At 36.1% G+C, this 16,899-nt stretch overlaps 2 protein-coding genes and 1 non-coding gene across 4 annotated transcripts in view; all 3 read right to left on the bottom strand.

Moving 5' to 3' along the window:
• The window catches only part of LOC127835104 (solute carrier organic anion transporter family member 2A1-like), a 48,679-nt gene extending 43,456 nt beyond the window's left edge, over positions 1 to 5,223 (bottom strand). For both annotated transcript variants that reach the window (XM_052361407.1, XM_052361417.1), the window contains exons 1-2: positions 5,059 to 5,223; positions 2,070 to 2,833 (exon numbers count right to left, since the gene is read on the bottom strand). In XM_052361407.1, coding sequence (XP_052217367.1) covers positions 2,070 to 2,760 — 691 coding nt within the window. In that variant the 5' untranslated portion in view covers positions 2,761 to 2,833; positions 5,059 to 5,223. The remainder of the gene's footprint in view (positions 1 to 2,069; positions 2,834 to 5,058) is intronic.
• Positions 5,224 to 8,792: 3,569 nt separating this feature from the next.
• Trnas-uga (transfer RNA serine (anticodon UGA)) lies at positions 8,793 to 8,874 on the bottom strand. Its single transcript has one exon. It is a non-coding gene; the product is annotated as a tRNA-Ser (tRNA).
• Positions 8,875 to 9,038: 164 nt separating this feature from the next.
• LOC127835151 (uncharacterized) lies at positions 9,039 to 12,111 on the bottom strand. Its single transcript, XM_052361463.1, has 5 exons — positions 11,711 to 12,111; positions 10,955 to 11,082; positions 10,506 to 10,624; positions 9,829 to 9,962; positions 9,039 to 9,252 (listed from the first exon to the last, which is right to left on the bottom strand). The coding sequence occupies exons 1-5, from the start codon at positions 11,984 to 11,986 to the stop codon at positions 9,133 to 9,135; spliced, it is 777 nt and encodes a 258-aa protein (XP_052217423.1). The 5' UTR covers positions 11,987 to 12,111; the 3' UTR covers positions 9,039 to 9,132.
• Positions 12,112 to 16,899: the final 4,788 nt, after the last annotated feature.

The following is a 16,899-nucleotide window of genomic DNA, read 5'->3' as shown; positions in this document are numbered from 1 at the left end:
CTGAAAATAAAAGGTGGACGCACAAACTGTATTGATGTCGAGATTGAGTGTAAAACTGTTCTATCTATTAAGCCTTTTCATTAGATATAAAATTGTTTCATGCTGAACACGCAGTAAAAGAGTGTTGCAAAGACGCGGACATATTTCCAATGTTCTGGTCGTATTCTCAAATCAGCCAATGCAGTCAGTGAAGTGTATTCATCTGTACTTGGCCGCGGGAAGTTTTATTTGAATTCTATTGGACGCTAACAAAGGTCAGGCTAAGGTGAAAAGCTGGCTTAATACAGCTTACGCCGAAATAGACACGCGTTATGCATCTCTTAGTCTGGTTAGGAGATACATAATCAAACCATAAAACCTTGAGTTGTTTTATAGCGGACAGCATCGCTTCTGACCAGACTACGCAATTGCACAGGCGGGGCTAGAGCTACGCTGCCGAAACGCCATAAGACCCATTTTTTGCATGGCGCGGTTATGAAAGTGTGACTTGAGTTTCGAAAGAAGACTGCGTGTTAAATATTAACGTACGATATATTACGATGTTTAAGAAATAAACTCATAATAAGCCATGTGAGAACACATATGATGTGAACTCCCGTAGTATAATTTGTATCTAAAAACACTTATGTGTGGTTAGACTATATCACACATTTCATGCAGTGAATATGCGACTTGCAAGTTTAAACACACACACACACACAATACTTTAACTTTTGTTTTCAATTTAAATATTTACAAACGTAGATTTCAAACTTTATTTCAAAGTCAGCATTTTCGCCGAATATCTTTAGAAAAAAAGATATTTTTTGTTACATTAATGTTTTAATATTCGGTTTTAACGATTATAAAGCATGTTTGTCGTTATCTATAGTATACAATTTTTGTTGGTGAACTCATGTCCAAAATGTTATAAATTGAAAACTGTGAATATTAACAAACTTAGCCTTATTTTATTGCGTTGTTATCACCCTTGCAATTGACAATACAGGAGAGATCGCTGCTATCTATTGAGAACAAAAGAACGTTTCACAGACATCAAATTTAACCCCGCTGTACTAGCAAGCACTATCAATGAGGTTTTGCAACAGACGCTTGATAGTCTATTTGACTCTCGACATCCCACTAAATTTGTTGATCATCAGTAGTTTTATTTTCCTTTATTTATTAATAACCTCAGATTTTGAATGAACTGTGCTGCGCAAAAACATACCACGTGGTTAGGACGCAACACATAGTGAACTATTTTAATAATTCATAAACATTAACATCTGCGAAACGTTTTATTCAACAAGTGTTTATTGATTTTTTTGTATATCCGCTTCGTTAAAATATATTCGATATAAAACGATATTCATATGATGTGTCCATTTGTGAATGAATAAAGTGGTAGAACTGAGACCTCTGTCATAAATGATACAGCTCTTTCTTTTCTTATCCGTTTGATCGTACCTAAAAAAACTGGCTTGCAAAATGTGGTATTAACCTTAGTTGTTCGCCTTTGTTCGCAAGCGAACAACTAAAAATGACATTTGATGTGGCCAAAGATTTGATTTAATTTGATACATTCATTGTTGTTTAATAATTTAATTCATAATTGAAGGAAACACATTTCGATGTTATGCTTGTATTCGGTGTTTTTTTGAGTGTCGGTTACGAAACACTAACTACTAGCAAGGGTTTGTTATCGTTTGTTTTGACCCATTGCAAGTTGGCTTCTTATCCTGCTTCTATAGTATTTCGTTTGCATACTATCATAATAAGCTTACCATGTGCTGTAAATATACTCTTTGGCAAATGTTTTCTAATCATGAACAGCTTTTTCACATGTCTTATTGAATAACAATATACATATTATGCTCATTTTGCTGCAAACTTCTTTTTAATTGAAACGTATAAAGGTATGTCTTTCACACTGATAAACATATATAATAAATGTCATGCATAAACGGTTTCGATCGCCCTTACAGTCCCTGCACGCTGTTAGCCACTTCTGACATAAGTGAAAATAAATATTTTAAATGTGTTTGATGATGCATGATTAATCTTGTAAGCAAAACTTTTGTTCTTACCAACTGCAATGAAGGCCATTGCAAGGTGCGTGTATCTGTTTGGCTCGCCTACTCCAAAGCTGGTCTCTGCACCATGTACGTCGCAGGTGGAACCGTTCCTGGGCAAAGAATACACGTCTGCTGTTTGATGATGCCTGTTGCACATCGGATATTGCCTCGACGGTACGGACTGTGCCACTGAGTAATTTGCATTGTTGGAAGCGTTTCTGGCGGTCAGAATCTGTGAGAGATGTTCCGCCTGCTCAAAGACGAAATCTCTTGAAACGAAGTACGCCATAGAGCAGATAATGCCAGCTATTCCATACACGACCACTGTAAGCCACAGGACTCGTGGTATATGAACTTTGCGCGCGAAATAACTCGCCAGCAGTGTTGTCAGAAGGAATCCGATATCGTTACAGCTCAGCAATAACCCGGATTGAGAACTACTCAGTCCATACTGCTTTTCGATTGTCGTGATTTGTGATGAAATGTACATGCTCAAAACTGACGTCATCAGTCCGCAGAAACTGTAGGCGCCTACAAATATCCCCATTCGGGCGCAAAACTGAATCGCGATTGGTTTGCAGGGCCCTAGTCCGCACAACATGTCTTTTGGTATCACCCTGTTTCCGTCGGGGCGACTTTTAGACGCTTTCTCAGAGCCATTGTCCGCACTTGCCGTAAATTGTTCTTTCTCGGCTGATGTCATTATTTTGATTTGTTCGTTATATTAGTTTTCACGAAGCATTGCTGACTATTTCCACCGTTTAAAGCAGATAAATCTGAAATTGAGAAATATTCGAATACATGTATATCGCAAATAAGCAACAACTTCGACAAACACACAATATGATCAAACAAATGCATCCACACAATCATACAAAACTAACAACTGACAATAAGATTCGTGTCGAGTTTGTGATATTTCAGATATAAGCATAAATGCAAATGAATAAACGGGTATTGAGCCCGAGTCGTGTACCAACCACTGCGCGAACTGGAATGCCTAATAGGTTTTAGTAAAGAGGTATGGATTTATATTACCATCATTTATAATTATGTATGCGTACGGCCTGTAATCAAAAATCACATGATGTGATCAGCATTTTTCAGCCAGTTTGACTCTTTTTAAATTCAACCGAATATTAAATAGGTTAAATATATTAAAATATAATTACCTGTATTTCAGACAAATTCAATACTATATATGTATGTAAATGTGAAAACAAGATGTTTGCATATTGGATTACATCGGATTTAACAAGTTTATGGACAATATTTTTACGTTCAAAGTAGTAATGTATCGCTTTCTTTACGCTGTCAAAGATATTTTAATTATCAATTACATGTGCTGTAAAATGTGTATTGTGTGTTTTACCCAAGTGACGCGTACAAGATTCAGGATCACGTGTCTTTGTGGGTTCAAAACTGAACGTTAATGGATGTAAACACACCGGTATTTGATGCTTTTCTTCAAATAACTTTGAAAAAAAAATTTTTTAAGAATTTAAACAAGTGCATAAAAGACATTTTTTTGCTGCTTATGGCTATGTTAAATACATCAGGATTACTTTATTTAATAAGCCTGTATTCTTGTCCTAAAATTCGCTTTGTAACGCAATGTGAAATGTTTGCACCGATTTCAGTCCATTAATCATGATTTATTCTTAAATCTTAAGATATCGACACACACTGCAAGATACACGGTCTTCTTTGCGCTTCAGATTTTTGCAAATGTATTTTAATAACCTGAGATATTTTCAAGAATAAGTTGTTAACGGTGTGTTTACATTCTGTCCGGCCCGTGTGTTAACCCCTGTAAACCCCGATGATCCTGCACCTTGTGTACTGGATTATGGGTTGGTTGTATTTGTAATATGAATCATTTGCCCGTGCATTATTTTCTGGCTATATTCGGTACATTAGTACCGGTGAGCATTCCCCATGAAGTGTATGTGTGCCCCGATGATCCTGCACCCTGTGTGCAGGATTATGGTTTGGTGGTAGTTTGCTATATGAATAATATGTCCGTGCATTCTTCTCTGGCAGTATTTGGTACATCAGTACATCAGTACCGGTGAGCATTCTCCATGCATGGTATTCATTCGTTAAAACATTTTAGATAACAGCACACGTCTAAGCGATCGGAAAATGTACTCATGTCATATATTTAAACACATCTTAGTTATAAAAAGGCATGCCAGTCACCATACAGTAAACGAAAGTGCATATCAAATAAGATATCAAAATCTTTAACGTTTTTATCATGCTAAAATATTCACTAAATAATCATTTCATTCAATGTCAAAAGTGATCTCAGTCCGTTACTCGAATAAAGCTGTAATAAACGCTCAAATCGTATTCTGAAATAAACGGTTAAAATAATGCACAATTGTTGATAAAACTGCTTACATAAGGTGGAAGTACGGTCTAATATTAAACTTAAATTGTTATAACTTTGTATTTTTGTGGGTAAGCAACCATCTTTTCTCTTTAAACTTAAACGAGATAAAATGCGTATGAATCATGCAATTATACTGAGCTAGCGTTTCTTGCTATATGTTTGTCAGTGTTTCTGTCGTTGATGTTTTTAAGTGATAGTGTAGGCAATTAAGGTGTTGATGGTGTTGATGGTGTTATGCTATAAGGTCTTAACCCATTAATGCATAGCGTCTAGAAAAATAGGCATTGGCAAACAGCATAGACTCAGATGAGACGCCGCATGATGCGGCGTCTCATCGGGGTCTGCGCTGATTGTTTAAAGGAATCTCTGTAGGAAATATTCTAAGTATAGTAATAAATATACTAGACATCCCTAATTTTGGAAATAAAGTGATCCACTTTGAGAGGATGGAAGAGTCCACAAGGCATAAATGGGTTAATGTTTGTTGTGGAGAATGTTGCTGTTCTTCATGGTTGTAGTGTTTCTGAACCATAATAGTTATGGCGGCTGTGGCTTTGTTTCTGCAACAATAAGGATTATAGCGTTCAAATTCAAAAGACTTACCAAGTTAAAAGTCCTATTCGAAGATTTTCATATTTCATTTCACAATATTCCATAAATAAAGTATATGCATTTTACAATTTTCAAACGCTCCTGATCTTCACACATCAAGTACTTTTATTCAAACAGTCGCAACGATTTAACTGTACATATTTACATAGAGCAAGATTTACGATATGGCTATATCATTTTATAACCGACTTGATGCACTTACCATTTCGGGTATAAGCAGTATCGGGTTAAAGGGGCCTTTTCACAGATTTTGGCATTTTTTTAACTTATTCATTAAATGCTTTATATTGATAAATGTAAACATTGGATCGTAAAAGCTCCAGTAAAAAATCAAGAATAAAATTAAAAAAAGGAAAAGAACATTGCCCGGAGCAGGTTTCGAACCAGTGACCCCTGGTGTCCTGCCAGAGTCCTGAAGTAAAAACGCTTTAGCCTACTGAGCTATTCCGCCGAGTACACATATTTGACGTATTTTATACCTTATATAAGCAATCTTCGTAGTTTCACAGAATTTAACGACAAAAACAGAACTCTCCAAATTATTCAATCGTTTCGCGTTGCAACGCTTTATAATTTTTAGGTTTTAAAATCGTCAAAAGATGCATATAATGGCTATATTAGACCATGGTAAATGTTCAGTATTACTGTTTCCTCACAAATATCATAACTAAAACGAAAATTTGCGAATCTGAAACAACTTTTTTCAATTTTGTCAATTTACCAAAGCGTGAAAAGATCCCTTTAATGTTTGTATCTAATCTCTATCCACTGCACCGGCTTTCAGCGATAACAATATGAAATGTGTATGTATATCACACATAAACATAAATACAACCGTAACTGGAGTGTAGCGTTATACTTTACCGTGTTTGAATAATATTACCGTTAATCTTTACAAGTTGGTTGAACATAAATCAACCGTTGAAAGCGGGTGTTCTATATTCCGAATAGACATCGGGGTAATCGGATCGTTTAAAAACTGTATAAATCTGTACCTATGCTAGATGCAGAACTTATGTTTAAGTAGAACACTCACATAACGACAGAAGTATTGAAATCGTGCTTTTTAAGAAAAATGCAGTTCTCTTGTTTTTTCCAAGCATGTTTGAATTTGCCATGATCGCATTCGGATTCGGGATTCTCACGAATATATAGAACCATCTATTCCTGCTTGGTTTCTGGTCAGGAAAAATAACTTATGTAGTAGTTTGTCATGTAATTCTATTGCTGCCTCCACCAATAATCACGCTGACTGAACGTAGATAAAGGTTTCTTTTGATTTGTCCAAGGACAAGAACACGTCTGTCCCAAAGTCGGCTCTGATAAGTATTGGTTTACGTTCATGGCGAATAGACGTTTAAAACAAGATTAAGCTAGAACTCGAACCTGTGTCACTTATGACTTGAAGCTTACTTCGATACCATCACCAACGCACCCACTATGTTGTATACAGGAAAATCCCAGAGACAGGAAAAATACACTCGCACCGCTTTGTCAGCAATTTCCAAAGCAATGCAGTGCCGAACTAAGCACCGTGGGGCAAATAGGCAGTGACACGTTTAGGGCCCATGCGCTGTTGTTTTTTTTATATTTATTTTTTTATTTTTTTTATAAAAAACTATTATGCAAATAAGTAAATTCGAATATGATTCTATATTTAATCATTTTTCCGATATATAAATACGATGTTTACACGCGAATGATTATTCCTTTTAACGACGACCATTACTCGGTGCAGTCAAAGTAAGTAAAATAATTATATTGTCATGGTCTCGTGATGCCCCTTAAAGTCTCGGGACCCAACGGCAGTTGCCCACTCTGCCTCATGGGTAATCCGGGACTGTGGCAATGCTTGGGTAATTGGGTGTGTCAAAAGTGGAACGCACATGCTATTTCGGCTATGATTGATATGTTTATTTTGGTGAGGTTAGAAAACGTTCGCGCACAACCTTCAAAACTTTAAGGAGCTCCACACACTTTTAACATATTTTATGGACTGACCAATCGACCGACAAACCGAACGACATAGTTTCAATCCATTATAGTCCTTCAAAGTGCGATTGCGGAAGTTCTAAAAATGGTACCAGGTCTCCAAGTACATTATTATTGGACTGAGGTATAAGTTTTTACTGCATCACCGCATCAAATGTTAACGCGGCAATATTATGCTTTGAGAATACGGTTCAGGCTGCTCCTTTTGCAAAACAATCGCAGTCTGCACAGGCTAATCAGGGACGACATATTTGCCGCCTAAATTGGATTTTAGCTAAGAAGGGACTTCATTTAAACGAAAAATGTCATTAAAGCGGAAAGTGTCGTCCCTGATTAGCCTGTGTGGACTGCATGAATTAAAAGCGCCGTTTTCCCATTGTACGGCTCATGTATTCTAATAATGAGACAACACACTTTTGATTGGCTTCGCTCAAATCTTGCAATGTAATCATTTTTAATTATTTGTTTTCGTTCGCCTATGTTGATGTAAATGAAGACCATTCGATGAAAAACATGTAGCCGACAAACCGATGAAAACTTTATACAAATGCGCACCGTTATGCTTAAATAGTCTGTGTTTATGCCAACACGTTGCCTATGCGTTTGTTTTAACCATAATTTTACTATTTTAAGGCTTGGTGTGCCTGTGCTGTGGACGGAAACCGGTGTGACCTGACGAAACCTCATATTCCCCTACTGGTGATCACCAACTAAACTGGAAGTCATCGAGCGAACCTTAATAACATAAAGGTTAGAGGCGGTTGTATCTAGCACTGTGTTGTATGTTATGGTGTTTGGAGCATACCGGTATATAACTGAAGGCGAATGTTATCTTTAATAATTTAAAATAAGTCAGAAGCTCAATCAGTGTTAAAAAGAGCTTCAATTTACTGCGTGTTTTGTGACCGTATAAAAGATCCATATGAAACTCACTACCACAAATTGTATCACGAAAGTGATAAAAGCTTCACATTTTAATTTTTGTGCATGTCATAAAACAATGACGATACAAACTTTAAGTTAAGGTAGTGCACCTCTAATGGGCACATATCCAAATATAATCTAATTAATTATTTTCTTAATCAGCATCATTTCACTGAACTACATGCAAATTTGTAGGTAGGCTTTCCATGCTTTTTAAAAAAATATACCGATTTTTTCAAAACCACCCCCACGCTCGGCTTTTGTCCAGTTTATTTTCACCCCTGGGGTATATAAAAGTTCCATAATTCATTCAAATTTCCAAATATGGGCATGCAGTTGGTGTGTACAGATGCTGTAAAGGTGTTTAAAGTTTAAACAAGATGAAATAAGTATTCTTTTACAGACATTTATTTTTTACAAATTTTTATCTATGGAAGAGCACCATGAAATGTAAGTGATTTCAGCCAAGTAAAAATTGGGTCGGTTAAAAACAAAGTGTCATAAAATTCAAAATAGTATCATTTAAGTCATATTTTTAACTTAGTTTTTATAGAAACACTATATACAGCAAAAATACCAAGAACTAGACAGATTTACCGTTTACTTTTTGAAATAAAAATAAAAATGCAACATGCATGGTTCGTATTTTCAACAGTAAATCACCCAATTTCGCCATAACGTTGTTTTAATTTTAATAATTGAAAAATTTGCATAAAAATTGCAACATATTCAACAATAAATATAGCTTATATGCCATATTAAATCAAATTACGTTAGAAAATAAATAAAACGCGTCGCAAAAAAGTATACGTCGTCGGCAGGATTCGAACCTGCGCGGGAATATCCCAAAAGATTTCAAGTCTATCGCCTTAACCACTAGGCTACGGCACCTAATAGTAGGCTCTTCAACCTTCGAAGAAATCGCGGGAAATCATTGGAGGTGCACTACCTTAAAATCATCTCAAGTTACTTCTCTTGCACGACCCGTACTTTGACTACGAATGAACCTATAGTAATCGTTTGTATAGGCGTAAATAGATTTTATAAAAATAATATCATTTTTCTTTTCATTTATTTACATAAATAAAAAGAAATACATTTGAAGAGACCATCTCGTTTCCAATTGTCTACATGTCATAACCGTTGCAGTCAGCAATTGTTCCCACGGAAACAGCGACAACCCACGTTAGGAATACAGTTCTCTCCCTTGAGACAACACTGAAACTTCCCAGGAAGGTATTCACAACTTATTTCACCGGATGGACAAGTCTGAAAGAAAAAAACATGACATAATTATTCATTATTTTATATAAAAATGAACATTAAGTGAAATATCAAACCATTTACCGTTCTGATTCTGATATGAAAGTTTACCGTATTCTCACAGGTGTTAAAACATTTCAGTTGCCAATGACAGACCAGGTGAATAAACTACCACTATGTATCAGAAAGATTAGAAACGTGGAAGGATTGTACGTGAAAATTAACAAATACAAGCCTGATATTTTCAAGTAGAAAGAATGGAAGAGTGTTGTCAAGAGGATAAGTAAACCAAGGCAAAAAGTAGGACAGGAAAAGACAAACAAAAATAAACGCTGTTGAAACAGGAGGACAGAGGTAGAACAATTATTAAAATTTAGAAACAGTAATAACACTGCTTTCAAGGAAGGGTAAAAAGTAGAAAAAATGTGTAAATATAATTGAACATGTAAAAACACTGTCGGAAACATGGAAACCGGATATATAAATTATGAGATAATAAGTAAAATAAGTTAAATGAATGTGTTAAGTACGAAATAACCGAAGAAGTGCTGGTAATTATAAAGCGACTTATATATCACGTACCCCGTTTGTTGAACGGAAGTCGCCCTGCTTCAGGAGCGGGTCGATGACCTGTTGCCATTCAGAAAGTGTCCAGCCGGGGTCAGCCTCTACTGTGACGTCATTCAGAAAAAAGGTAGGGGTACTGGCAACTCCTCCTTGAATATTTCATTATAACGGTACACTTTGCAATTTTGATACGCATGCATTGTTATTATTATAGATTGTTATACAATATTAAGGCCATGTTTTTGTTATAGATTGTTATACAATATTAAGGCTATGTTTTGGGTGTGTTGCTTTTTGTGTATTAAATGAACTACATCTTGGTACCAAAATCTTTGTCTTTGATGAATATCACTCACTTCTACCTAAAATGAAGACTTAATAGCTGTTTCCGAAAAATATGTCGCACCTCATACCTGTTATAAAGGCGCACTAATCTGAGATAGAATGCAGGCATCGTTATATCAGGTCGATATCAGCGTAGATGTTTGATTAATTGTTAGAATGTCGTTAATCTTACTATTTTACTGGTTGATCAACACATGCAATAGTTTCTCAGTGTGAGTTGTACAGTTTATAAAAAGCCATTATTTTTCAGCACAAAATAATTATCATAATAGGCTTTTTAAAAAGGGGGATAATATTGCAAGAGAAAAAATATTCGTAGTATTATTATTTCTGGCATGAATCCCTACTTGATGCGGAGTATTTCCAGGCCGTTCGTGTGTTGGTTTCCATGGCGAAATCATTCAAGCCCATTGCAAACTGTACCGGGTTTACCCCAGCGCTTGACGTAGCGATTTCAGTCAGCATTCTAAACAAATAACCGCGTTTTATAAACTGCTTAACATATTGGTACGTATTCATACAAGTACAATTGTAATTTTGTTCGATTAATGCCTATATAAATATAAAATGTGATAATGTAAAGTAATGAAATGACTCGTTAAGTGAACGAAGAAAATTGATAAATACACACGATAAAACACGCATAACATATACAGTTATTCGAAACTCATGCGAATTATATTAACAATATCTTAATGGCATACATTCTTTTAAACTGTATCAAAATAAAGAGATTCATACAATAAGAAACCTTCATAATCTCAAAAAGGCCATGCAATCGTAAACGTAGATATACTTATTGACATCGTTAGCGTTCATTAAGTAGGTTTTGGCGTTGCCTAGGTTTTCAAGGTCGTTGTAAATAGCGGAGATGTAGTTAAATGTCTGCGCAATGCCTCTCTGAGCCTTGACGACTTCGGCGCCCTAAAACATGGGATAAAATGTTAAAAAATCACATTCATTTAGTTTTTCATTGAATTTTCCATCCGAATGAACAATGAGTGCTGCCCGCTTGTTTTGTTGCGTGTGGTTTTATGGCTTCAAAGTAAGGCTGACGTTAATTAATTGCGACGTACTAAATACCCAAGAAAAATTAAACTTACGACTGGGGGTAGAGGAAAGGAACAAACTGGCACTCACAATCACGATGAGGAGCGATTGCGAGTCGAGGAATACAATATTTTATCATCACAATTGAATTTAGGTACGACCAGGAATCTACTAAAGTAACAAGGCAGCATTAAGGTTCGCACTGAATCACGTCTGTGACGAGCAAAAAAGCGCATATTCTCGCAGTGAATTAAGAATCGTGCTCAAGGAAATTAACAACTAACACTGGTGATTGCCTTGAAATACGACAATAGGTTAATAAAAGAACAACTTATCAATAGCGACTACGAATAAGAGTCAGTGAAATGCGACTGTGATTCCAGAAAAGAAACAAAATATTGAGCACACGATACACAATATGTGACAAAATAACGAGTAAGAAACTTTAAGATAAATAACAACACTTACGATTTAGAATCCTGACGAGTGAAAACTCACTTACGATCGCAGTGAAGTACGACTGGCGGTGGTACGGCAGCGGGAACATGTGAAGTGTCAGTTTAAGGGTGGCGGGTCCGTAGTGTTGCGCCACCTGCAGCAGAACCGGAAAGGCGCCGGCGCTGTCGGGGCACAGCGGTCCCATGTGGACGTCGAGGTGGATCGGTGAGTTGCTACTTCCGTTCATGTACACGAAGCCCAGGGGGCGGGGCGGAATGATGAGTTGGCCGGTACATAGTGCTAGTAACGCGGGAATAAGTACCGCTGTGCTTGAAACCATTATTGTGTCTTACACAATTAAATATTAAAGTTGAAATAGCAGCCGACCGATTGATGCTAATTATCGGGAACAAGCAGCTATATTTATATACGTATCAGTGTAACAATTTAAGACAGTTCATGTATTACATTATATGGTACAACAACCACGTGGTTCGGACATAGATAGCGCAAATCATACCTCGGTAGTCACAAGGTAAACACACAGCAGCATACAACAAGTTATCAGTACACGGTGTTAATACATACTATTTAATATTTAGTTGTGAACAATAAATTCAGTGACGTAATAATTGTTTTTGGTGACAAAAAAACCTAATTTCCAGCTATTTTGTTGCAATTTCTTTGCTTTGTAGAGGCCTATAGTAAGTGTATGTGGGCGCATATACAGACATATGTATTTTTAATGCTTAATAATACATTCTATGATATTCTTTTCATCCAACATCATTTAAGAAACTTGAATCTGTTGTCTGATATATAATGTGGTAAGACTATGTCCACTTCAGATATTTAAAACTTGAATCTGTTGTCTGATATATAATGTGGTAAGACTATGTCCACTTCAGATATTTAAAGCAGCATCTTCTACAAACATCTCAGCATCAGCAGCGAAAAGGTCTTGCAGCGGCTCTAGATCTGTAGGTGACTCCATCTGAAATATATTATGTAAATCGGCATTTATTAGTAACATGTACTTGAAAGTCTGGTTGTAAGGAAGTTGTTATAAAGTGAAACTTCCACTAACAGTCACTGTCAACAACAAACAGTCATCACCAAACAATTTCACTAATAAATGGCTACCTATTTTTTTTATTTACCTCCCCTTATCTTATCAGATATATGCTATGTACGAGTCCATGTAATACAAGGCTTGCTACCTCTCCCCATTTCAACATTTCAAAAAATGAATTTTAAACGGGTATCTATAAATTGTTGACTTTAGTGTATCCCATTTTCCTATACAACTCGCTCACAGTGCCTATCAACTGTTTAACTCATTGACATCTGTATCCAAAAGTCATGACTTTTGTCAATTGAATATATAATGTATAAGAAACTAGTCAATTCAACACCTGTTTTCAAACCATCTGAAAACAACAGAAACCTCTCTACACCACCCAACTCCTATCTATGGCAGTTGGTTGTTGTCAGCAGGTTGAAAAAAGTTTTCGGTAATAAAGTATTGACAAGTTTTTTGAGGCTCTTAAAAAGGTGAATCAATAAAGTAAGGATTGCGATCATCACTACCACCTACTTTAAAACTGTGACTAATTCAATTTTATACATGCAACCCCCATATCATGATATACACTTCATTCTATGTACTTTACCAATTTATTCATGTGACAAAGCAGTCAAGTGCTTCCTAAAATTGTCCAAGAAAGTGTTGGAAAAAGGAAATAATACTCGAAAATGTTGAAAATTTACAATTGATAATACATAAGGCATTTACAAGTACTTTTGTATGCATATGTGCCAGCATACACTTACTATATGCCTCTACCAAACAAAGAAATTGCAACAAACTGGCTGGAAATTAGGTTTTTGTTACCAAAGAGAATTATGAAGTCACTGCTCATATAAGGTTTCCTTGTCTCCTCCAGATGGTATCCATGTTTTCCCAACATGGTCATCAACAACGCAAATTTCTCCACAAGACATAGTTTTCTGGAGAAACCCTGCTGAGCGGTTATGGCAGAGATGTGTAAGTTTGTATAAATCCTTAAATTATTGTAGTTTCTTGCAAATTAAAGCAGTTTTTCTCCCCTAAATACCTAAACATGGCCCATTTTGCCCGATCTTCTACTTCAGGGAGCCACATTTCGCTCATTTTTTAAGAAAATTTGTCCGGAATTTTTCTACATGTAGGCCAATACCTTTAATAAAAAATGTTAATACACAGTTCTTTCAAATTGGACTTGGAAATTTTTATTTTTTCCAATTAACTTACCCATTGTAAGTTCATGGTAAAATACCGAACACTGCTCAAATGGGTTTACAGTGCTCACAATGTTTCGGGTTTCCTTCGATGCAATGCTTTTCCTCTCAAATGCATAACTAGTGTGTACTCGTTAATAGAAGTATAATACATGATTCTTTAAAGACCTGAAAGTTATGTACGGTTTGTGAATTCGTCTGACTTTTAAGAAAACGTAACCTTTTATTTTTTACTATTATAATATATTTACCTGTTTGATTATTGCTGCAATAGTGTAAGGTTATATGTAAAAGTCATTATCGTGATTTATGCATGGAAACATACGCGTCAAAGAACTTATAATGTTATGCAAGTGTTTTCTCACATCTCCTGATGTGAGGGAGATGACTGCGATGTATTCGACAGAACAGAAGAAGCAGTAATTTTATTAGTACAAATCCGACTTCTTGTACGACGGTTACATTACATTCATGGCAGCCGCGCAGAGATTGACTGGAACCAGCATGTAGGCCACATTATAACAAATGTTTGTGCTATACACTCTAAAAAGGGAACCCCATATATTGGTTTGCATTAAGGTTGGAGACTACATGAGACTTCGACAGTTGACTGGAAACCCTCATCAACTGGAGAGAAACCGGAAAAGAGGGTCGCAAAACATTTATTCGCGTCGAGTTCTTTATTAGATATCACATGACCTATCTTTTTTTATTGATTAAATCAATTCGGCTTGAAATGCTCTTTAAGAAAATGTATAGTTATGAGGGTCTCTTTCCGCAAAAGTTTAACTTTTTTTGTGATAAAGTGTGCACGATTTTGTCAAATATTTATGAATTTATATAAAATGTGTAAAAAAAACTGATTATACATATATTTCAATATAAAATAAAATAACAATTAAAAATAACATGTGTCGAACAATGCGATATAAGTCAGATGTGCAATTCTGCAATCGCAAAATTCTGTATGTCGAGTTCGCCAGCATGCATGTACGATGTGAATCTAAATTTAGTTTTAGTGCAGATTCGTTCATAAGACACAAAGACACATTTTTGTTTTACGGATCATTTTTAGTTGTTTGCGATAGCGAACAGATAAAGTTGTAACTGAGAATTTTAAGTTAGTTCGTTGCTATCTACGGAAAGCTTACTAGTATATACATGTTTTTGTATTATACGTGTCGCGGAAGAGATTGTTTATGAATGATTAAAATAGTCCACTATCTGCTGCGTCTTAATGACGTAGTTCATGTAATTCATAATCTGAGGCTATTAATAGATTCGGGAAAACAGCCAATAGTATTAGGTTACGATTGTTTAACAGTTGTAACGCAATATTAGTCTATAAGGTTACGCTTGTTTATTGCGTAACTTAGTTGATAGCGCTTGACTGTTGACTGATCTCTTGTACTGCGGGGGGGGGGGGGGGCAGATGAGGTTTGAGGTTATTAGTTACCAAACTTAATTAATATCGGCCGATTCTTTATCAGATAAACGGAAGAAAACGGAAAAGTAAAAAAACTACTTCAAGAAAAACGTTTTATTTTAATTCCATTTCATTATTGTTTTATAATGATAAGTAAAACGCAGTTAATTGGGGGGGGGGGGGGGGGAGAGGAAATTCGTGACAATCGAAAATTATTTATCAACTTTCGCTACAACTCAACAGAAAACAACAAAACTGATTGGGTTGACCATTTTCGATAGTATTGTGTGTTTGATATATGTTTACATAAAACTATGCATTTTGACTCGGTACTAAATCGTTCGGGGAGGACACAATGGACTATCGATAAACGTTGATGACACAGTATTGCTTTAAAGATGAGACACACAAACTACGAACAAACAAAGTGTCATGATAAGACAGAAATCGTGTCATTATCTAACCACAAATAATTGCCATAATCTTCAGTCTGTATGAAAGTCGTTTTTGAAAGACTGAAACGCTACCGAAATTTGCCAGTGCGCTATAAATAACACAGTTTGACTTCAATTTCCTATCGAACAGTATTGTGCAAAGATGTTCCATTTATACGAAACAAAGATATGTTTTTAGATCCGCGTCATGCCAATGGGTCTTATGCCATATGCGGCTAGCGTAGCTATGGTCCTGCCTGCGCATCCTGCAGTATGTCAGGATATACATAATGAGACCACGAAACCTTGCGCAACTGCGCAGACAGGGCTTTAGCTTCGCTAGTCAACGTGCAGTTAGACCTATTTTCGCATGAATCGGCTAGAAAAAGTATGATATGAATGTGTCGAAAACATTGCATGTTGAAAGACAACTGCATGCTTATCAAATATTTCAATACCATATATGTCGATGGTGAAAAAAAATTAACTCATTTTAAGCAAATTGAGTACACAATTGATGTGATCTCCCGTATTATAACTTTTATTTACATACATTTACGTGTGGTTTGAAACACGTGCGATTAATAACACCAATTTTAGCGGTGAATATGCGACAAACAAGTGACACAAATCAATCACAATATTTGTGTTTAATTAAATTATTTAAAGCGTATTTTTCTAACTCTATTTCAAAGTCACGATAAAATATTTTAGCGTTTCCGATCGGCCAAATCGTCAATGGCATTGAATCTGTCAGCTCGCGATTAAAGTTGAACATGTAAAAGAAAATTGCGATTGTACAAAAAATCAAGGTAACTCTATACATTATATAGTATTCATTAGTTTAAGAGAGCTCGGTCAGCAGCTGGGGAATGCATGTCGCGATCGGGAGAGAGTCGCGATCGGGGGGAGAGTCGCTCGCAGAAGATTTTCTTGCAGACTCCGAAGGGCGACTCTGTTAATCAAGCGAGTACCGTCATCCCTCGACCCGGACGTCTACTCCTGCTGACTTCGCTGAATAACAGAATTTTGGGAGGATCGCTTAGCGGAATGGTAATTGTCAGTAGGAAAAAAAACAGTTTCACTACATCGCCGGAAGAGGGACGGGCACAG

The sequence above is a fragment of the Dreissena polymorpha genome, chromosome 1, assembly GCF_020536995.1.
Source record: "Dreissena polymorpha isolate Duluth1 chromosome 1, UMN_Dpol_1.0, whole genome shotgun sequence".
NCBI lineage: Eukaryota > Metazoa > Mollusca > Bivalvia > Myida > Dreissenidae > Dreissena > Dreissena polymorpha.
Note: the sequence above shows the minus strand (reverse complement) of the source record. Positions and strands in the feature narration are given on the sequence as shown.

Coding starts and splice junctions, on each gene's coding strand:
- LOC127835151 (XM_052361463.1), bottom strand. CDS start 11,986: ATGGTTTCAAGCACAGCGGTACTTATTCCCGCGTTACTAGCACTATGT. Junction 11,083..11,710: donor AGTCGTACTTCACTGCGATC/GTAAGTGAGTTT, acceptor CCCATGTTTTAG/GGCGCCGAAGTCGTCAAGGC. Junction 9,963..10,505: donor CTGGAAATACTCCGCATCAA/GTAGGGATTCAT, acceptor GAAATATTCAAG/GAGGAGTTGCCAGTACCCCT.